The sequence below is a fragment of the Pelodiscus sinensis genome, chromosome 9 (assembly GCF_049634645.1).
Source record: "Pelodiscus sinensis isolate JC-2024 chromosome 9, ASM4963464v1, whole genome shotgun sequence".
Classification (NCBI taxonomy): domain Eukaryota; kingdom Metazoa; phylum Chordata; order Testudines; family Trionychidae; genus Pelodiscus; species Pelodiscus sinensis.
In genome coordinates this window covers 5,074,381-5,093,349 of record NC_134719.1, presented here as the reverse complement: position 1 = coordinate 5,093,349, position 18,969 = coordinate 5,074,381, and the positions used below count along the sequence as shown (strand labels likewise).

The 18,969-nt window shown below is 45.2% G+C and overlaps 1 protein-coding gene across 1 annotated transcript in view; it reads left to right on the top strand.

The window, feature by feature from the left end:
* TRABD2B (TraB domain containing 2B) overlaps positions 1-18,969 on the top strand; it is a 540,370-nt gene that overhangs the window by 493,449 nt on the left and 27,952 nt on the right. Inside the window, exon 6 of the mRNA XM_006126436.3 lies at positions 3,840-4,109. Within this exon, the coding sequence (XP_006126498.2) occupies positions 3,840-4,109 (270 nt within the window). The remainder of the gene's footprint in view (positions 1-3,839; positions 4,110-18,969) is intronic.

Here is an 18,969-nt window from a genome sequence, read left to right as displayed (position 1 = left end):
TTCTTCAGTGGAACACCCCCTGGAAGGGCAACGTTTCAAAGTATTGTTATTAGTGTTCTCAATGTGAGTCATGAAGCAGAATCTCATTGAGACACATTCTGATGCCCTTATACTAAATAACATACTACTCAGTGAGTAAAGGTGTCAGAATTTGTGTGTCTGAAATTTTGAAGTGTCAAAAAATATCGGATCTTTCTAGAAATTTCAAAACAAACCTTGAGAACTTAGTGAAAGTACTCTTCTAGCTGGTGTAGGAGCATTATTGAGCTCTGAAGAATCTTATTATTACTTTGAATGATAAAGTTACTGTGCTTTTGTTCATAAGTCTTCTGTAAGTAACAATGAATACCTAGTAGCAGTGAGGATCCAGATGAGTGACATTGGAAAGACTTTTAAGGGCAATATGAGATAGTGGAAAGTGACTTTGACTGTTCTGAGTGCTGTCTTAATGGATTTAAGAACAAATTAGCGACTAATAGTAGTAGATATGAATCTTTTTTGGACTAGAAGAAAATGTTCCATAATGAAACATGTGGTTTCACTTTGAAGCACATTTTGTAAATTGTCACCAATAAAGTTAAGAAGCTTTTGTTACTCGGTGATTTCACTCAGGAAGCAAAACTTTTAACTGGGCTTTTACTGTTTTTGCCAAAAAAGTCATCGCTTCAGTGTACAGGCGGCCCCCGACTTGCAACGCAATTGGTTCCTGGGGAAGTATCGCAAGTCGGGGGCATCGTAACTGGAACCTGCATTTACGATAGGCACCATGCGCCGTCATAAATGTGGGCCGAGGGTGTAAGTAGGGGGTTTTTGGCCCCTTCCTTACTTACAAAAATCATCGTAAGTGCAGAGTGTTGCAATGTGGGCCATCATAACACAGGAGTTTCCTATAATAGACATAGTTTTTCTGGCCACATTGACTACATGTTTTTAGCAGTACCCTTTGGGCCACTCTTTGAATAGTAAAGATTTGATCTTTCCCCAATTGAACCTTCACTCAAAACTCAAATCTAACAACTTTTCCTGAAGTTATGAACAGTTTCCATTTGTTTTATTATTTTGTATGCTTTGTTTTGAGTACCTTAGCATTCTCAGGAGCGGGAGAATGTTGTATTGTGTTTCTAACTTCACCATAAGCAAGAATTGTGGAATTATGGAAAAATGGGAAGCTACTGTCTAGGAAGGAGTACTGCAGAAAGAAATCTAGGGGTCATAGTGAACCACGAGTGAAATATGAGAACAGGGAGAAAAATTGTTCTCCTTGGCTTCTGAGGATAGGACAAGAAGCAATGGGCTTAAATTGCAGCAAGGGAGGTTTAGGTTGGACATTAGGAAAAACTTCCTAACTGTCAGGGTAGTTAAACACTGGAATAAATTGCCTAGGGAGGTTCTGGAATCTCCATCACTGGAGATATTCAAGGGCAGGTTAGACAGATACCTGTCAGGGATGGTCTAGAAGATGCTTGCCTCTGCCGTGAGGGTAGGGGACTGGACCTGATGATCTCTCAAAGTTCTCTCCAGTTCTAGTGTTCCATGATTCTATGATTATTGAAAGTTTAGCAAAACAAAAACACACAGCAGCAACAACAACAACCCACATTTCTCATTGCAGTGCCACCCAAAGCGTACAGGTGCAAGGTGGTAAAGGGATTCAACTGCCCTGGGTTCAGGTCCCACCACAAGAATAGACTTCTTGGATGATGTTGCTCGCCCTAGGCATAAAATGGAGCTCACAAATAATCATACTGAAAGCAGGTCTTCCACATCCCCATCCTAAGTCCTGGATCATCCTACCTCAAACGTAATAGGGTTTGGCTGCCCACATGCAATTACCATGTTTTCTTATCAAAGTGGAGGAAAGGAGAGAAATAGAGCCTATATACCGCTTGACCGCAACGAAGGTAACCACTTGTTAGCAACAGCGTTTTTTTCCCTCCGAAAGAACACAGCCGTACCATATAAGCCACAGACCACAGTAGGTGGTGATATAAAATCAATTGGAAGATCATTAGTGTATGGTGGCATAGCAGGTTGAGCACTCAGTGCGACGCCTCCTGCTGGTCTAGCCAGGAATGAGTTCTTCCAGCCCTGGGGTGCCCCCTGTGGACTGGTGGCTCCTCCTTAATTATTTGTCTTCTGCCCCGTGTCCCTCCCAGCCCATGGGCCTTTCCTCACAGCATAGTCCCACAGTAGTGCCCCGACACTCTGGGGACCTCCCCTCCCAGGAACCCCAACCCCTATTCCTCAGTGACCCCACTGCCAGTCGTCATCTAGCCTCTGCTTCAGTGGCAAACTGCATCTGAAATGGCCACTCCTCATTGGCTAGGGGGTGTGGACCTGGAGCCTTCTGCCCTGGCTGCCTCCCTGCAGCCCCTAGCACCCTCAGGCCCCTGTATCACATCTGCAGCCTGGGGGTTGGGTCAGGCGAGAGCCCCACAGCTCTGTCTGCCTGTCCCCAGCACTGCTCTGTCTCAGGGACCCTCTGTAGCTTCCCAGGCAGCCAAGTCCATCCTGCTGTGCATGTGTGCTTCAGCTTAGCATCCCCTCTTTATACTGCCCCATCTGGGCCCTGAGGCTATGTCTAGACTGCAAGCCTCTTTTGAAAGAGACTTTTGAAAAAGGCTCTTTCGAAAAAGAGCAGCTAGACTATAAGCAGTTCTTTTGAAAAAGCAAACCGCTTTTTCGAAAGAGAGCACCGAAGCAGTCTGGATGCTCTCTTTTGAAAAAGCACAGTTTGCATTACATAGCGCCTTTTTCTGAAAGAGCACGTCTTCCTCGTAAAACAAGGTTTTCCGTGGTCAAAAAAACTGTCGATTTATTTTCGAAAGAACGCAGCTGCAGTCTAGATGCAGGCAAAGATTTTTAGAAAAAAGGCCACTTTTTTCGAAAAATCCCTGTAGTCTAGACACACCCTAATTGGCTGCTACCTGCCTCAGTTGCTTGTGCACAGTCTCAGCCCTCTCCCAGGGCTGGGTTTAACCCTTACTTTACCTGGGGCAGGCAACCATCATGCTGTAGGATGCGGGGTGGGATGGGGGGAGTATGCAAGATGCAAGAAGGAATGGAATTATAGTCCAGCTATTTCCCTTTGCTCTTTAACTCATCTTATTTAAAGATGCATCAATCCCCAGGCCAAAAGGGACTAATCTGATTATCTGTCTAACACCTTCCCCCAAATAATTCCTAGAGCAGGTTTTCTAGGAAAACATCTCATCTTGATTTTAAAATTGACAGTGGCGGATAATCCACCTCAGCCCTTGGTAAGTTGTTCCAATGATTAATTATGCTCACTGTTAAAAATGTCCACACTATGCCCAGTCTGAATTCAGGTTCCACCCCAGAACAACATACATGCATGGAGGACAGGCCCATCGGTGGCTACTAGCCAGGATGGGCAGGGCTGATGACCTTAGCCTCAGTTTGCCAGAAGCTGGAAACATACGATGAAATGGCTCATGTGATGATTGCCTTTTCTGTTCATTCCCTCTGGGGTATCAGGCATTGGTCACTTTTGGAAGACAGGATCCTGGGCTAGATGGACCTATGGTCTGACCCCATATGGCCATTCTTATGTTCTTATGTCAAGCTTTTCCTGACATTGGAACACATCATAGTTTTTCCTGCTAGATTGAAGGTCTAATTACTGGGAAATTTCTGAAGGAAAAAATGTTTCATCAAAAAATTCCCAGCCTGCTATAGGAAAAGCGTTTCTCCTCCTCGTCTACATTAACAATGGCAGGGAGCATTCAAGCCCTGGTGGTTTAGCTGAAGCGCATGCCTATCAGGAGGTTTTTGCTTAGGTTACTCATTGACACGTTGCATTTATGTGTGTTTTGCAGCTCTCAGACAAAGAACACAAGCCCTTCTTCAGTGGGGTTCTCAGGAACAGCGGCATCTGCGGTCCATATTTTTGAGCACGCACCGCTGTCTTCTCCCTCTTCGATGCCTCTTCAGTCCGATGAAGAAGACAATCTTCCACCTCATCTCCTGTTGCCAGATAGCATCAGCCAGCTGGAAGAGTTCGGCCGCCAGAAGAAATGGCACAAGAAACAACACAAACGCCATCGCCAAAGGCAGTTCAATGACCTGTGGGTCCGAATAGAAGACAGGTGAGTCATGGCTGTCACCCCAGCATTTTTTGCCTCCTCATAGTCTGTTTTACAGGTATTGACCCCCATCGATTGGCTGAAGTAACAATCCATGAGTCATGAAGGGAATCTAGGGGTAAGGCCTGAGCGCTCGGAAGTGTGATGGTATTTTTCAGGAATGGGGGTGGGGATATCGGAATTGGGATGAAGGCTAAGATGCAATAGATACATTGGATCAAAACCAGAAAGGAAAAGAGAAACGTTGTCTGGGTGATGTTTAAATTAAGGGTAACAGGCGGGCTAACAAACCAAAGGGAATGAAACAAACATGATTTGGAACTGGCTACCTATCTATCAGTATAGCTCTCCATTTTAGGTTACGTCCTGGTACCCATCACAATGTCTTCCATCTAAAATTGTTAGCAATAGCATGGAGTCTCTAGTACTTCTCCAGTGTTGGGGTGAAAACTGTGCTGGGGGTATTCCTTTTTTGTTGCGTATTGTGTAAGGCAAGGGTGGCCAACCTGTGGTGCCAGAGCCACATACAGCTCTTCAAATGTTATGAGGCTCCTTGCATAGGTACCAAATCCAGGGCTGGAGCTACAGGTGCCAACTTTCCACTGGGCCAGAGGGTGCTCCCTATTCAACTCCCATCTCTGCCCTGCCACTTCCTATCCTCTCCACTGAGCCTGTCACACCCACGCTTCCCCCCTCCAGTGTCTCCAACTGAGAGAGAGCTGATCCCAGTGGGCAGCAGGAAAAGGAGAAGAAGGCATTGACCAGTGGGGCTGCCAGTGGGTGGGATGTGCTGATAGGGGTGATGAGAAGATGATCAGGGCTGGTGACATAGAACTGTTGCTCTTTGGCAATGTATATTGGTAAATTCTGGCTCCTTCTCAGGTTTAGGTTGGCCACCCTGGTGTAGGGTTTGTCAAATTATTTTATTCTGTGATTGGTTGATATACTCATGTCACTAGTTTTATGTCCCATTTTGGGTGGGAGTATGGACAGACGGGGGTGTCATTGTTGTGAGTGCTGTGATGGTGGAAAGGCTTTTTTTGGAGACGGAGGCTTCGCAATGTCTCTTAAAGAGAGATGGAGTCTGGATTCTCCGGGAAGGTTGTTCAATGGAGGGAACCGCTTTCTTCCCAGCTTCCATGTACCCAGCCCTGGGTTTTGTGATCTGAGTTATCTCCAAGGAGGGCAACTCCTTTGATTTCCATTTGAAGAGTCCCAAGTCCACCAGTGTCCTTGCATTCCATAGGACAATCTATCCTGGCTCAACTGAGAATCATAGAACACTAGAACAGAAGGGACCTCGAGAGGTCATCAAGTCCAGGTCCCTGCCCTCGTGGCAGGACCCAGTATCATTTAGACCATTCCTGATAGCTGTCACATGGGACAAAATGGTATGTTAAAGGGTCAGATTTGGCTGGGGCACGGGTGTTATCCACACTCCCTGAATGATCTACGTATTCAGCTTAAAGAGCAGGACACCTGCTATATTGTGTAGCTCTGAGTTCAAATAGCTGGATGGAATGGGATGTTTGTTTTTGTATTACAAGTATTGCCTCCAAAAATGGTTTGGAGAAGGATGGCTCCCCAGCTTCGAGTTACAGCTATGTTTCACTCCCCCTACAGGATCTCTTCTCAGTCCCAACCTTTTTACTCCTTTCCATTCAGTGACAATTGACGAGATGGTAAAAGATCACAGTCTACTGGCTCACAGAGCCTATGATGAACAAGTTTTAGCATGACCTTGGCTTTACGGCAGTGTTTCTAAGGAGGTCGATGTGGGGTTCAGTGGGAGACCAAGGACCTAAAATGAAGCAGGGGAACAAAATCTGCTTTAGTGCTTTCCAATTTTATTTTATTTTGCTGATCCAATTCTAAAGCGACTTCAGTTAAAAACAAATTACAAACTGTTAATCCAAAACCAGAGGCTCATGGGAAGCATTGGTTTCCTAATAAAATGGATAGGCTATTGACATTTATAAAACAGCTGCTGCATTTTGTGCAGTTGGCAGTTCTGTTTCATCAACATCAGTTGCATTTTGGGGCTGGCACTATGCATTGGACAGAGTATTATTTTTTAAATGGTTCCATTCCATTCCAAGTTATTAGAGTCTGTAAACCTATTATTCCCTGAAAGGATGGAAGAGAATAATTCTTAGGCTGACTTGAATGGGATAGATTCACAGCTGAGCTTTGTTGATTTTACACCATCTCGGACTCTGGACCAATATACCAAGAATGCTGGTCCAAATCATGTCTGTTTACTAGCTTCTTTTTTATCCAGTTGTCACACACTGGAAATGTGGGAAGAGGAAAAAGGGCATAAACCTGAGATAAGTTTGGGGGAATCTGTGTCTTTTTAATTATTTCACATGAAAACCATGTAAAACGCAGTCTATTTCAAGCCAAAGCCTTCAAAATTCAATATTTTCAGTTGAGTTTCAACCTGAAAAGTCAAAGCCAAATGTGTAGGTGGGGGAGCAAGTATGCAAATTTAAACCAGATTAAAGGTACTTGCTTGAACCCCACTGAACTATGAAGTCATTGTTTTTCGGAGCTCTTTTCCAAAGCTTTACTGACTATGGATTAGAGGACTTTATGAGCCATGAGTTGCAGGGCTTTTATGGACTGTGGCTTACAAGTCCATCTCCTACACTTCCATGGAAATCTTAGGGTGTTTTTTTAAGCTTCCAATACAGAAACAAAGGAAATGAACAAATGAGAACAATGTTATAGGAACATCAAAGGTTTGATTTCAACCTATAAAAGTCAGGAAATCCATAATTAATGGTTCCACTAAGGCCTTAACTCATATAGTTTTTCTAGTCTGCTCTAGGGTTATAACCACCATATGAAATAGTCTAATAAAAATGAGTCATCATTTAATCTCATACATTATTATTATTTATTTTAGAGGTTGTCTCTCTCCTTTTCTTCTATCCTGAGAGCTGGGACCAGCTGTCACACATAAACTGATATTCTCTAGATTTGTTTAATGTCCTGGTGTTTTGCTGGAAGGTTTCTAGATCTGGAATTCACCTTTTTCTGTTTCTCTGACAAAGCCAAGATGTATGCAAAACCAAACTATTTCATATGGGGGTACAATTTTCTTTCCACAACATTTTTAAAGGGAACAATTTCATTCAAAAATTTGTCGGGGCCAAATGTGATTATTGTTATTTTAAAACAATCCCCCCTCACCCCCCACGCTTAACATTACATTTTCCCTTTCTAACTCCAGTGTTAGTTGCCAAAAATCAAAGGAAATGAATTGAGATTTGTAATTAGAAATGTGGTTTTCATTTCAATTTGTAGACATCTTTGTTTTCTTTTAAATGTGTTTCCCTGCATGGAATATTTTGATTTCCATAAAACTACATTTTTGATGGAAAAAAAATATTGATCGGTTCATCTACTTGAGCAAAAGTGGCTTTTTTGGGGTGGGGAGGGAGCACGGATAGATTGTATTGAAAGGGTCATGGCTTCTGTCAGATGGGGAGAGTTTTACTCTTCTGTTGACACTATTAGCTCAGTTTCCTCTTCTTCTACCCCCTCCAGTGCAACAGGGAGCCGACACTGGTACTCTAGACCCCCTCCCTCTCCCACCTTTGTGAGGTTGGAGCCCCAGTGCTGGCTTCCCAATACAGGAGAAGGGAGAAGCCCCAAGTCTCACAGGCCAGATCTGATTGACAGGATAAGCTAGCGAGGGGAATGGCAGCACAGGGAAGCACAACCTGGAGGCTTTCCCCTCTGCTTCCATTGGCCAGAATCATGGCCAATGAGAGGAGTGGGAGGTGGTGTCTGAGACACAGAAGGGGATAAGCATCCCCCATTCCCTAATGCCCAGACCCTGTGTCCTCATCCTTCTCATGCACTCCCCCGATGAGACTCCGCACCATCATCCCCTCCAGCACCCATTTTGTCTTCATGGGTGGTTGGCTGGTGGTCCACGGAAAGGTTTGTTCTGGCCCCCCAGCCAGCAAGTTTGAGAACCGCTGTTCTAGGGGCAGAGAGGTTGGTAAATGTCTGACTGATTCAAGAGTTGTGATAGCTTGGAAGAAGGCAGCGAGTCTGGGGAAAGGGACAAATAAGAGGAGTAGGAGGACAGACTGGATAGAGCAGAATGAGAGTCGGGGGCAAATCAGTGATTTACAGCTGCGTCAAGCTTGGGGTAAGCGCTGTTCGTGGGGTGGAGTTATGGAGCACACAGGGCTGGATTAAGCCATGGGTTAGTCGGGTAGCTGCCCGGGGCGCCAACCTGTGTGGAGGGACTGAACGCGCACCTTTATAGCTGCCATCAGGTGTCACACGCCCGGCTCCTGGATCGCGGGCTGCAGCAGCTCCCAGTGGCCATCCTGCAGTGGCTGCCTGGGGCAGGGGCCGTGTTAACCTCCACAGTGCCAGCCAGCAGCGCCCTTCCCCCCACGGCCACAGGGCCCTGCATGGCCAGACTCTGCCTGCCCCGGGCGGCCCTCGGCTCCACGCCAGCGGCAGTAGCCGGGCTGGGCCGAGCCAGGCACATGTGGCCTGCCGCCGCCTACTCTGCGCACCCTCCCCCACGCGCCGTGCAGGGGTGGGGCTGCGCATGCGCCCTCTCCCACACACCGGCGGGGCCGTGGATGTGCCCTCCCTCACGTGCCGGGCGGAGGCGGGGCTGTGCATGCACCGTCCCCCACACGCTGGTGCAGGGGCGGAGCCATGCATGTGCCCTCCCCCAACCCAGAGCGCAAGTAACCTGTGCGCCGGGGCGCTGGAATGGCTCGGTCTGGCCCCAGGAGCACATTGAAGGTGAGTAGAAGCTTCAGCAAAATGCAGGATGAAGAATAGGAGAAATTGTATAAAAGTTCAAGGAGGAAGGAGAGTTGGTCAGAAAGGAGGAAAAGGACTGTGTCCTTCTGATGGAGCCCTGGATCTGCAGGTCTGTTATTGGCTGAAAATGAAATAAAATCTCCCTGGAAACAGGAATGGTGTTTCCTTGATATCCCATTGGTTTGTAGCATAACAAACAGCCGTCTCTTTTCCATGGGGCAGCTATTTCAGCCTAAAAAAAATTAACCCGGTGATGAATGAAGAGTGACAACATGCTGTAAACCACCCTAATCATGCCCGTATACACTGAACCTTATCAGCCAGGCTGGAATTTCAGCTAGTTAGTCTGTTATCCTTTCCTTCGAGACAATGTTGTGAAGGAAAACAGAATGCTGTCAGTTCGTACAAACTTTTAATTCTGCTTAACTGCGCCTGAAAGGTAAATTTCAGTAAATGAACCCAAATTGTTTCCTTTTCACAACACGCCGGGCTGAAATATGGTACTTAGTCTCATTAAAGAGAAGGCGGCTTTTCTTTTTTAGGAGAGCCAGCCACTTTTGAAGTGTAACAGGTAAATTGTGGTCAGATGACTTTCTTCCATTTGGTGGGTTGGAGACTGAAAGTCCATAACTGAGATTTTATTTGTTTAAAATATTCCTTGCGTCTCTCTGTTTAGTATAGTGAATGCTAACGGGGCTGCATAGCCACTGATGAACAACATGGGCTCAATTCTCTGTTCAATACAGGAAATGGAGCGGGAGGTGCTTGATACAGGAAATGGAGGAGGAGGGTGTCTCTCTGGTTTGTGTTCCCCTTGTTGTCAGATTGGGTAGAGCCCTGTCTAGACTCCGGCATTAGTTAGGGAGTAGTCTTGGAACCAGTTACCTAGGAGGCCACAGAGCCACCAGGGACAGAGAGACTTAAGCAAGGTGTGTCAGGATCTCAACATAGGCAGTCGGGACGTGGGTCAGAGCTGGGGCAAACGGAGGCTGGGAGTAGCAGAGGTGTGCATCGTCAGGTTCCAGACCAGGGCCAATGCCAAGGATCAGAGTCCAAGTGAGATTTCATGCTCTGAGTCACAAGGTGAAGTCCAAATCGAGCTGAGGTTAAAGCCAGGTGTTGCGGAACAAGGAATGTTCACGGTCGCTACAGAGAATCCGCCTTGTTGCCTAGACTCTTCCTGTAATACCGCATAGGTTTATATGGGGGGGAAGCCAATCAGAAGCCATAGGACTGGTGTCTGTCAGAGCCTTTGAGGCGGGACTTCTGCTGGTCTGTGTCCACGGCTGGTCATGGGCAGCAGAGCACAAGCCGATTACAGCATGAGGATGCCAGCTTCCTTGCAGCTCTGTGCTAGACCCACAAGGCTGTACAATGCTTGTCTTTCCAAACCCTGGCTCCTTCAGTCCACCTACACTAGAGAGCTGCAAGATGGGAAAGCAGAGCTGCTACTTGTCCTGCACCACCTGGAAATTCCCTCTGTGCCCAGAGAATTCTCTGGTGGACATATCCACCCCTTTGTTATCCTCTTTGCACCTCCAGAGAATCATAAAGGGGCAACAAAATGACATGATCCTATATCTCACCGCAGTATGTAGCCTAAAGAAGTTACTGGAATTTGTCTCCACTTCCAGGTTAATTGCTAAATCCAGCATTTTCTTCTTCCTTCTACGCAGCATTTTTTTTTCTTGTCAGATAGCTTTGTGATATTACCATGAGTGCTCTCAAACAAGACGGGATATTGGCTTGATTTCCTTCCAACTTGTTAGATAACATGCTCTCATGGTAGCTCTTCAACAAATATTTGAGTGGCTACGAAATGCACTTAGTTACTAACCAGTTCAGTGTACACATCAGCTTTCAAATGTCTTCTGAGCAACTTGGGGGTTCTTATGCTCTTTCTGGGCACCACATTTCAGGAAAGATGTGGAGAAATTGGAGAGAGTCCAGAGAAGAGCAACAAAAATGATGAAAGGTCTAGAGAACAGGAGCTATGAGGGAAAACTGAAAGAACTGGGTTTGTTTGGAAAAGAGAGGACCAGGAAGTAACTAAAAGGATGCTACCAGGAGGGGGGAGAAAAAGTATTCTCCTTGGCCTCTGATGATAAGACAAGAAGCAGTGGGGTTAAATTGCTGCAAGGGAGGTTTAGGTTGGATATTAGGAAAAACTTCCTGTCAGGATGGTTAAGCACTGAAATAAATTGCCTAGGGAGGTTGTAGAATCTCCATCACTGGAGATATTTAAAAGCACATTAGACCACCTTCTATCAGTCCCACATGGTCTAGTGGTTAGGATTCCTGGTTTTCACCTACGCAGCTTGAGTTTAACTCCTGGTGTGGAAATGAGAGAAGCTTTTTTTAAATGGGTAGCAGGATTAAAACACAAGGGGCTGCATCTAGACTGGCAAGTTTTTCCGCAAAAGCAGGTGCTTTTGGGGAAAAACTTGCCAGCTGTCTACACTGGCCACTTGAATTTCCGCAAGAACACTGACGATCTCATGTAAGATTGTCAGTGTTCTTGCGGAAACACTATGCTGCTCCCATTCAGGCAAAAGCCCACTTGCGCAAATGCTTTTGCGCAAGAGGGCCAGTGTAGACAACGCAGTATTGTTTTGCACAAAAAAGCCGTGATCGCGAAAATGGCGATCGGGGCTTTCTTGCGCAAAACCGCGTCTAGATTGGCAGGATGCTTTTCCGCAAAAAGTGCTTTTATCCATGCCAATCTAGACGCTCTTTTCTGCAAATGCTTTTAACGGAAAAACGTTTCCGTTAAAAGCATTTGTGGAAAATTTTGCCAGTCTAGACTAGCCAAGGCAGTATTTCTAGAGAAGTGATTATTCCACTTTATTTGGCGCTGATGAGACCACTTCTGGAGTATTGTGCCCAATTCTGGACCCCCCGCTACAGAAAGGATGTGGATGCAGTGGAGAGGGTCCAGTGGAGGGCAAACAAAATGATTAGGGGGCTGGAGCACATGACCTATGAAGAAAAGCTGAGGGATTTGGACTTATTTAGTATGCAGAAGAGTGGGGGGAGGGAGATTGAGAGCAGCTTTTAAATACCTGAAGGGAGATTCCAAAGAGGAAGGAGAGAGACTGTTCTCAATGGTGACAGATGGGAGAATGAGGAGCAATGGTCTCAAGTTACAGTGGGGGAGGTCTAGGTTGGATATTAGGGAAAACTATTTCACTAGGAGGGTTGTGAAGCATTGGAATTGGTGATCTGGGGAGGTGGTAGAATCTCCATCCCTAGAGGTTTTTAAGGACCGGTTTGACAAAGCCCTGGCTGGGATGATTTAGTTGGGATTGGTCCTGCTTTGGGCAGCGGGCTGGACTCGATGACCTCCTGAGGTTCCTTCCAACTCTATGACTCTATGATCAGCAGTGATTTGGATGGTAGGTGATTTGGAAGGGCAACTAAAATGATTAGAGGTTTGGAACGGGTCCCATCTGAGGAGAGATTAAAGAGATTAGGACTTTTCACCTAGGAAAAGAGGAGATTAAGGGGGCATGTGATAGAGGTCTATAAAAACGTGAGTGGTGCGGAGAAAGTGAATAAGGAAAAGTTATTTACTTGTTCCCATAATATAAGAACTAGGGGCCACCAAATCATATTAATGGGCAGCAGGTTTAAAACAAATAAAAGGAAGTTCTTCTTCACACAGCGCATAGTCAATCTGTGGAACTCCTTGCCTGAGGAGGTTGTGAAGGCTAGGACTATAAAAGGGTTTAAAAGAGAACTAGATAAATTCATGGAGGTTAAGTCCATTAATGGCTATTAGCCAGTATGGGTAAGGAATGGTGTCCCTAGCCTCTGTTTGTCATAGGGTGGAGATGGATGGCAGGAGAGAGATCACTTGATCATTACCTGTTCGATTCACTCCCTCTTGGACACCTGGCATTGGCCACTGTCGGCAAACAGGATACTGGGCTGCATGGACCTTTGGTCTGACCTAGTATGGCCGTTCTTATGTTCTTATTGTGCTTGTTCCTGCCATGAAGGGAAGGGACTGGACTTTGAGGTCCCTTCCAGTTCTCGTACTCGATGATTCCATGATTCTTAAGCAGATCTTTTTGTATGAAATGAAATTTGAAGTTCCTAGCCAAATCTTGCTCGGTATTCTCTCGTGAATAGTCCCCTGGAAATAGCTGTGTGCCATTTTGATGAGATGGTGTTGCTTTCTCAATTTAAAAGTAAGGAGGTGAAACCTGAAGCACGTGTGTATCTCTATTGCATGAAGTCCCAAACACACGTACTTAAAGATGTACTGGATCAGGCCCTGATTTGCTTTGCAAAACGCAGACCACTGGGAATCTTGCTTACTCTGTGCAGTCCCTCGGACTTCATCTCGACGACTCACAATTAGATCTGATCTGGAATTTTTCCATGAATTGTTCCGTGAATTAATGATTGAAAAATGCTGGTTGGTCTAAACTGAAATCCAGGTGTTATGTAAAATATTCATTTTATTATTCATGATCACACTTTATTTATTAATCAGAGCCAGATTCCCAATCAGAACCAGGAATCAATCCTCTATTATTTGTTGGAAACTAATTAGTCCTGTGTACCAAGCTCAGAGACGGTAATTCATACTTATGCTCGATAATATCAGAATATTATCAAAACTATTTGTACTTTGAAAATGTAAGGTGGGATTTTCCAAAACATTGTTCTGACAGGCCTTCCATTGAAGTTGGTGGTAAAGCTTCAGTAGCAGCATTGTCAGGCCAACAGTGAGTGTGAAAATCCCAGCTGTATTCGAGATTCTATGCTACTGGCTATACCCCGAATGTTCAAACAGCTGTGAAAGGGTTGTTTTTTTAAAATAATGAGTGTGAGTTCTTTTCATTTCCCTTCTGGTTTCTGTACCATCAGGGTGCATTTTGGCTTTGTTTTCAAGCTGATCTCTGCAAAGATGAGGGCTAGAAACTTGTATTATTTAAATGGAGGCTGAGAGAAAAGATGGGCCATTGGACATGGTAATAATCTAGGATTTGAGCCGACCTGTGTTCAGTTCGCTGCTCTGCTGCAGACTTCCTGTGTGACCTCTGATGAATCTCCTTGCCTCTTTTGCTCAGTTCCCTATCTGCCCAAAATGAGACAGGCCCTGCCCTGCCTCACAGGGGTGTGGTGTGGAAAAATACATGAAAGACCATGAGGTGCTGACTGACAATAGCAAAGGCCTTGTGAGGTATGTGCTTCAGATAGATAAATTCTCATGGGATCACCTGACATCTAGGCACTGAGTCATTACATCAACTATCAGGAGAGTCACCCTAATGTCATTTGAACTGGCAACCCAGCCCCCTGATGGGGGTAGGGTTGCCAAGTGTCCTGTATTGAGCCAGACAGTCCAGTACTTTCACCTCCTGTCCGGTAAAAAATTCAGAAAATACCAGACACCTAAAATGTCCAGTATTTTCTGATTTTTTTCCCAGCCAGGAAGCAAAAATCCCGGGTGCTTACCGGGTTCCACAGGGGAGCTGTCTGGCCCAGAGCAGGGAGACAAAATGGGCGGATGGCCACTGGCAGCCTGTTAGGACCAAAAAGCCTCAAAAACATTTCTTAAAGGGTCCTTTTTTTTTCTCAACAACTTTGGTCTCCCCCTTTTTTTTCTCAACACAATTTTTTCCTCGGTGGTTTTGTGTTTGTTTGTGTGTGTGTGTGTGTGGGGGGGGGGCGTTCAATATTTTTGGTTAAACCATCTGGCAACCCTAGATGGGGGGAGTCAGGGACAAAGGTGGCTACTGCCCTGGACTGCGGCAATTCTACAGGGCTTGCTACTGGCAGAAATGAGGGCTGGCTATCCCTGGTGCCATCCCTTATACACAGGGCCCCTTCCTGAAGCATGGAGCTCCCCTGCCCCTTTTGCCCGGGGACCTGGCGTGACTGTTGGCTCCCCAGTGGCAACCTTAAAACAAAACCCCTTTAACGCCAATTAAGAGAAATGTTGGATTGGAAGGGGCCTCAAGAAGTCATCAAGTCCAGTTTCCTGTGCTTAGGCAGGACCAAGTAACCTAGACCATCCCTGACGGGTCTTTGTCCAACCTGTGCTTGAAAACCTACGATGGCAATTTCACATCCTCCTTTGGGAGCCCGTTCCAGGGCTTAACTCCCCTTAGAGTTAAAATGTGTTTTCCTCATATCTAACCTAAATCTCCCTTATTGATGATTAAACCCGTTACTTCTTGTCCTTCCGCCGGAGAACAAAGAGAAAAACGATCACAGTCCTCCTTGTAACAGCCCATTTAAAGACTGTAATCTGGTCCTCGCTCAGTCTTCCTTTCTCAACACTAAACATGCCCAGTTGTGTTAACCTTTCCTCTGAAGTCAGGTTTTCTGAGCATTTTATCTTTTTTCCCTCCCCCCTCCCGTCTGGATTCTCTCCAGTTTGTCCTCATCTTTCCTGAAGTGAAGCGCCCAAAATTAGACACAACTCTCCAGCTACAGCCATCCCGATAATGACCTCCTGAGTGTTGCATACAATGTTTCTGTTAATACACCTCAGATGGACATTGGCTTTTTTTCTCAACTCCATCTCATCATTGACTCATACCCAGCCTGTGACCCACTAGAACCCTTTCCGGAAGTACAGCTATCCAGCCAGGTTTTATTCTCCACTGGGTAGCTGTGCGGCTGAGTTTTCCTCAAGTACTTTGCACTTGTCCTGACTGCATTTCGTCATGGAGACTGTTGCTAGAGGAATCCATTCTCATCCCATTTACACAAATGCAATCGCACTCTTATTAATGATTGTTATTCGTTTATCATCATCATCCTCATCAAAGTGCCTGGAAGCACTAGTCCTCGATCTAACCCCCCTCCCCGCAATGTGCTAGATCGGTGGTTTGCTACAGGTTGTGACCCAGGACTGGGTCGCAGAATGTCAGGCCCTGGGTCTTGTTGCTGCAGGGGGATCAGGTGAGCAGGGGAATCAGGCTCCGTGCCTGTCCTGCACCACAGACTGTGCTGCACCCCAGAAGTAGCCGGCAGTAGGCCCGGCTCTTGAGTAGGGGAGAGAAAGCACAGGTCTCTCTGCCCTGAGCACTGGGAACCTGCCTCTGGGGCGCAGATGATCTGCAGTTCCAGGAGAGGGAGGAAGCTGCTTTAGGACCCCCTCTGCACCACTGACTCTGAGCCACAGAAGGCAAGCACTTCCTGCCACAACACTGACACCCCCGCCAAGCCAGATCCCTCTCCCACACCCCAAAGCTGTCCTCCTCAGCCCCTCCCCAGAGTCCACACTCTAGTCAAATTCTGTTGGGTTGCAACAATTTTCTTCAATTGGGTCCTGATGAGAAAAAAAGGTTGAAAACCCTTGTGCTAGACAACACACAAAAGACATCCCCTGCCATTCAGCGAGTTACACTGAAGTATAAAGTGAGACAGTTCAATGAAGTTGTGTAGGCATTCAGCAGGATTGGGTCCAATATCAGTGCTTGACATTGACTATATGCTGGGGAAAGTGATGAGTGTAGAGAATTCTTGTGGAAATAGAATAATGGCACAGCAGAACTCCGCGCAATATGTATCAGAGGTAAATCTTTTTACTGCAGCCTGTGATGTGGTGTTGACATAGTTTCTTTCCTGGATTTTATTAGTGTTTCTTGGATTAGCAGGTTGGTCAAAGAGCACACGATGTATTAATTAAGACTGTGAAATGTGTTCAGTTTAGGATTCTGTCATGCATCGCAACAAGACATGGAAAACTCTGACACGTGTCTTAGCCTCTAGCCGGATCACGCTAATACACCAGATTTGGCAGCCTGCTAGTGGTGATAACGTCTTCCACCTTATAAAAGGACAAGGTTCATTTGTTATTCTCCAGACATGTCTAAAGGAAAGAGATGTGCAGCCGCGATTTCACATGATAAACAGGCTATGTGTCCACAGCTCCTTTTTGTTCATTCTGTTAGTTTCACTAGGTTAAAGTTTCCTGGTGTTCTTGAAAAACTTGCATAGCTGAAATAGGGAGAGCTGACAATTTTTATTTTCCACAAAATCTAAAGAAAAATATCATTGTTTTTGATTTGCCATAATTTAAGAAATGTGCCTCCCTTTGATAATCATAGTGCAGTATGTACACTTAGGGCATATCTACACTCGGAAACTATTTCGAAATAGCTAACATCGATTTAATAGCTCCTGAAATAACAAAATTGAAATAGCGTGTCCTCACTATGAGGAAGCCTCAAAATTAGTCGGAGGCAGGCTCCATTAATGTGGATACGTTACCTCAACTTAAAGCCCCAGGAAGCACTGGGGTGTAAGTAGTTTGAATGACTCTGGGGAGTAGTTATTTTGAAATAGCAGTACCGGAGCATCCTCACTACCACTATTTCAAAATAACTATTTCAAAATGTTTCAGGGGGTAGCCGAGTTAGTCTGTACGGGTAAGCTGAAAAAACAACAAATGGTCTGGTAGCACTTTATAGAATAACAAAACATGTTGATGGGATCATGAGCTTTCGTGGGCACAATCCACTTCCTCAGATGACCCGAGTGTAGAATGTCTAGGACCAAACTAAACAGGAGAGACGGGAGGGGGGGTGGAGGAAGGGAAAATTAGGAAGAGAGGGAACAAGAAAAGGCAGCGCATAAAAAATATGTCAAGGGAAAGCCGAGTCTGTAAGCAAAATGAGCATTATTCCCCGAGGAAAGCAGGAGTACAGATTTTGAAATAAGCAGCTTGTTATTGCAAAATAACAGGCTTGGTAGTATGGACGCTCCGTGTATTAATTCAGCCTCAGGGCAGTGTTCTCTCTAAACTGCAGGGAAGCACAGCTTCACAGGTGATTAATCAGCCCTGCCCAATCAGAAGCTCAGGGCTCCATGCACGGAGCTGATTGAGTCTATATCTACACTACAGAGGTGGGGTTTTTTTTTTGGAAAAACAGCCATTTTTCCAAAAAAAACTTCACTTATGTCCACACTGCAATCGTGTTCTTTTGAAAAAAAATCGAAAGAACAGGGGGTAGGGGGGTTCCAACATTGGTAAACCTCTTTCTACAAGGAAAAAAACTTTTTCCAAAAGAGCTCTTTCGGAAAAAGGTGTGTGGGGACAGGGAAGAGGGAGTTCTTTCGAAAGAAGAGGAAAGAGGAAAAAGCATAGGTGCTCTGGTGGCCACTCCATCCATAGCAATCACAGCTTAAATGCGAGAAAGCGTCCATTCAGTGTGGATGCTATCTGTCAAAAAAGCAGATCGCTTTTTCGATGCGCTTGGTCAGTGTGGACGCTCTCTTTTGGAAGAAGTTTTTTTGGAGCATCTCTTCTGGAAAAGCTTCTGCTGAAAGACACCTGCAGTCTAGACGTAGCCTGAATCAGAGGCAGGAATAGTAGCCAAGAACTCCAACTTCCAGTCTCTCACTGTAACTTATGAGACAACATCAAGTGGATTTAATTAAATGTACCTTCAGTAAAAAAATGGAAAATAGGGCAGGCTACAGAAATACACATTTCCTAAAAAATAATTCTCCAAAAGTCCACGGGTGATTTTCCTAGTCATACTAAAATGCTGCAATTTTTTATTTTATTTTGGTCAAGTGCACACAAATTTTGCTCTCAGATCCATCTACAGAACTGTCACTGACTTTAGCAGCATACCTACATGTCTCACAGAGGGCAGAAATTCGCCTATAGAACTATCTGGCTTTCTAGAGCATGAAGAAGCAGGCAACATGTTTTCTATTCTCTTTACTACTTTCAGCAAAAAATTACCTTAAGCAAAGCTTTTTTCCCTACAAAGAAACATGTAGACTAGAACCTTCATATCTTCCTGCTAGAGGATTTTGATCAGTCTCTGAGTCTAAATTCTGCATTTGTTACTGATTAAATATTTACAACGGGGTGAATGAGTTGAAATGAACCAAACTCGAGGTCAGATCTGCAAAGATTCTTGTATGTAGAGTTACTTTCTACCCAGGAATCCAAGAACATTTTCCCTTTCTTTATTCCCAATATGCTGAATAGGAATGTAAACACAGACACAAGATCTGGTATGGATCCTACACAAAAATCTCTCTTTCATTTCTGTTTTCTAGTACTTGCATGGCA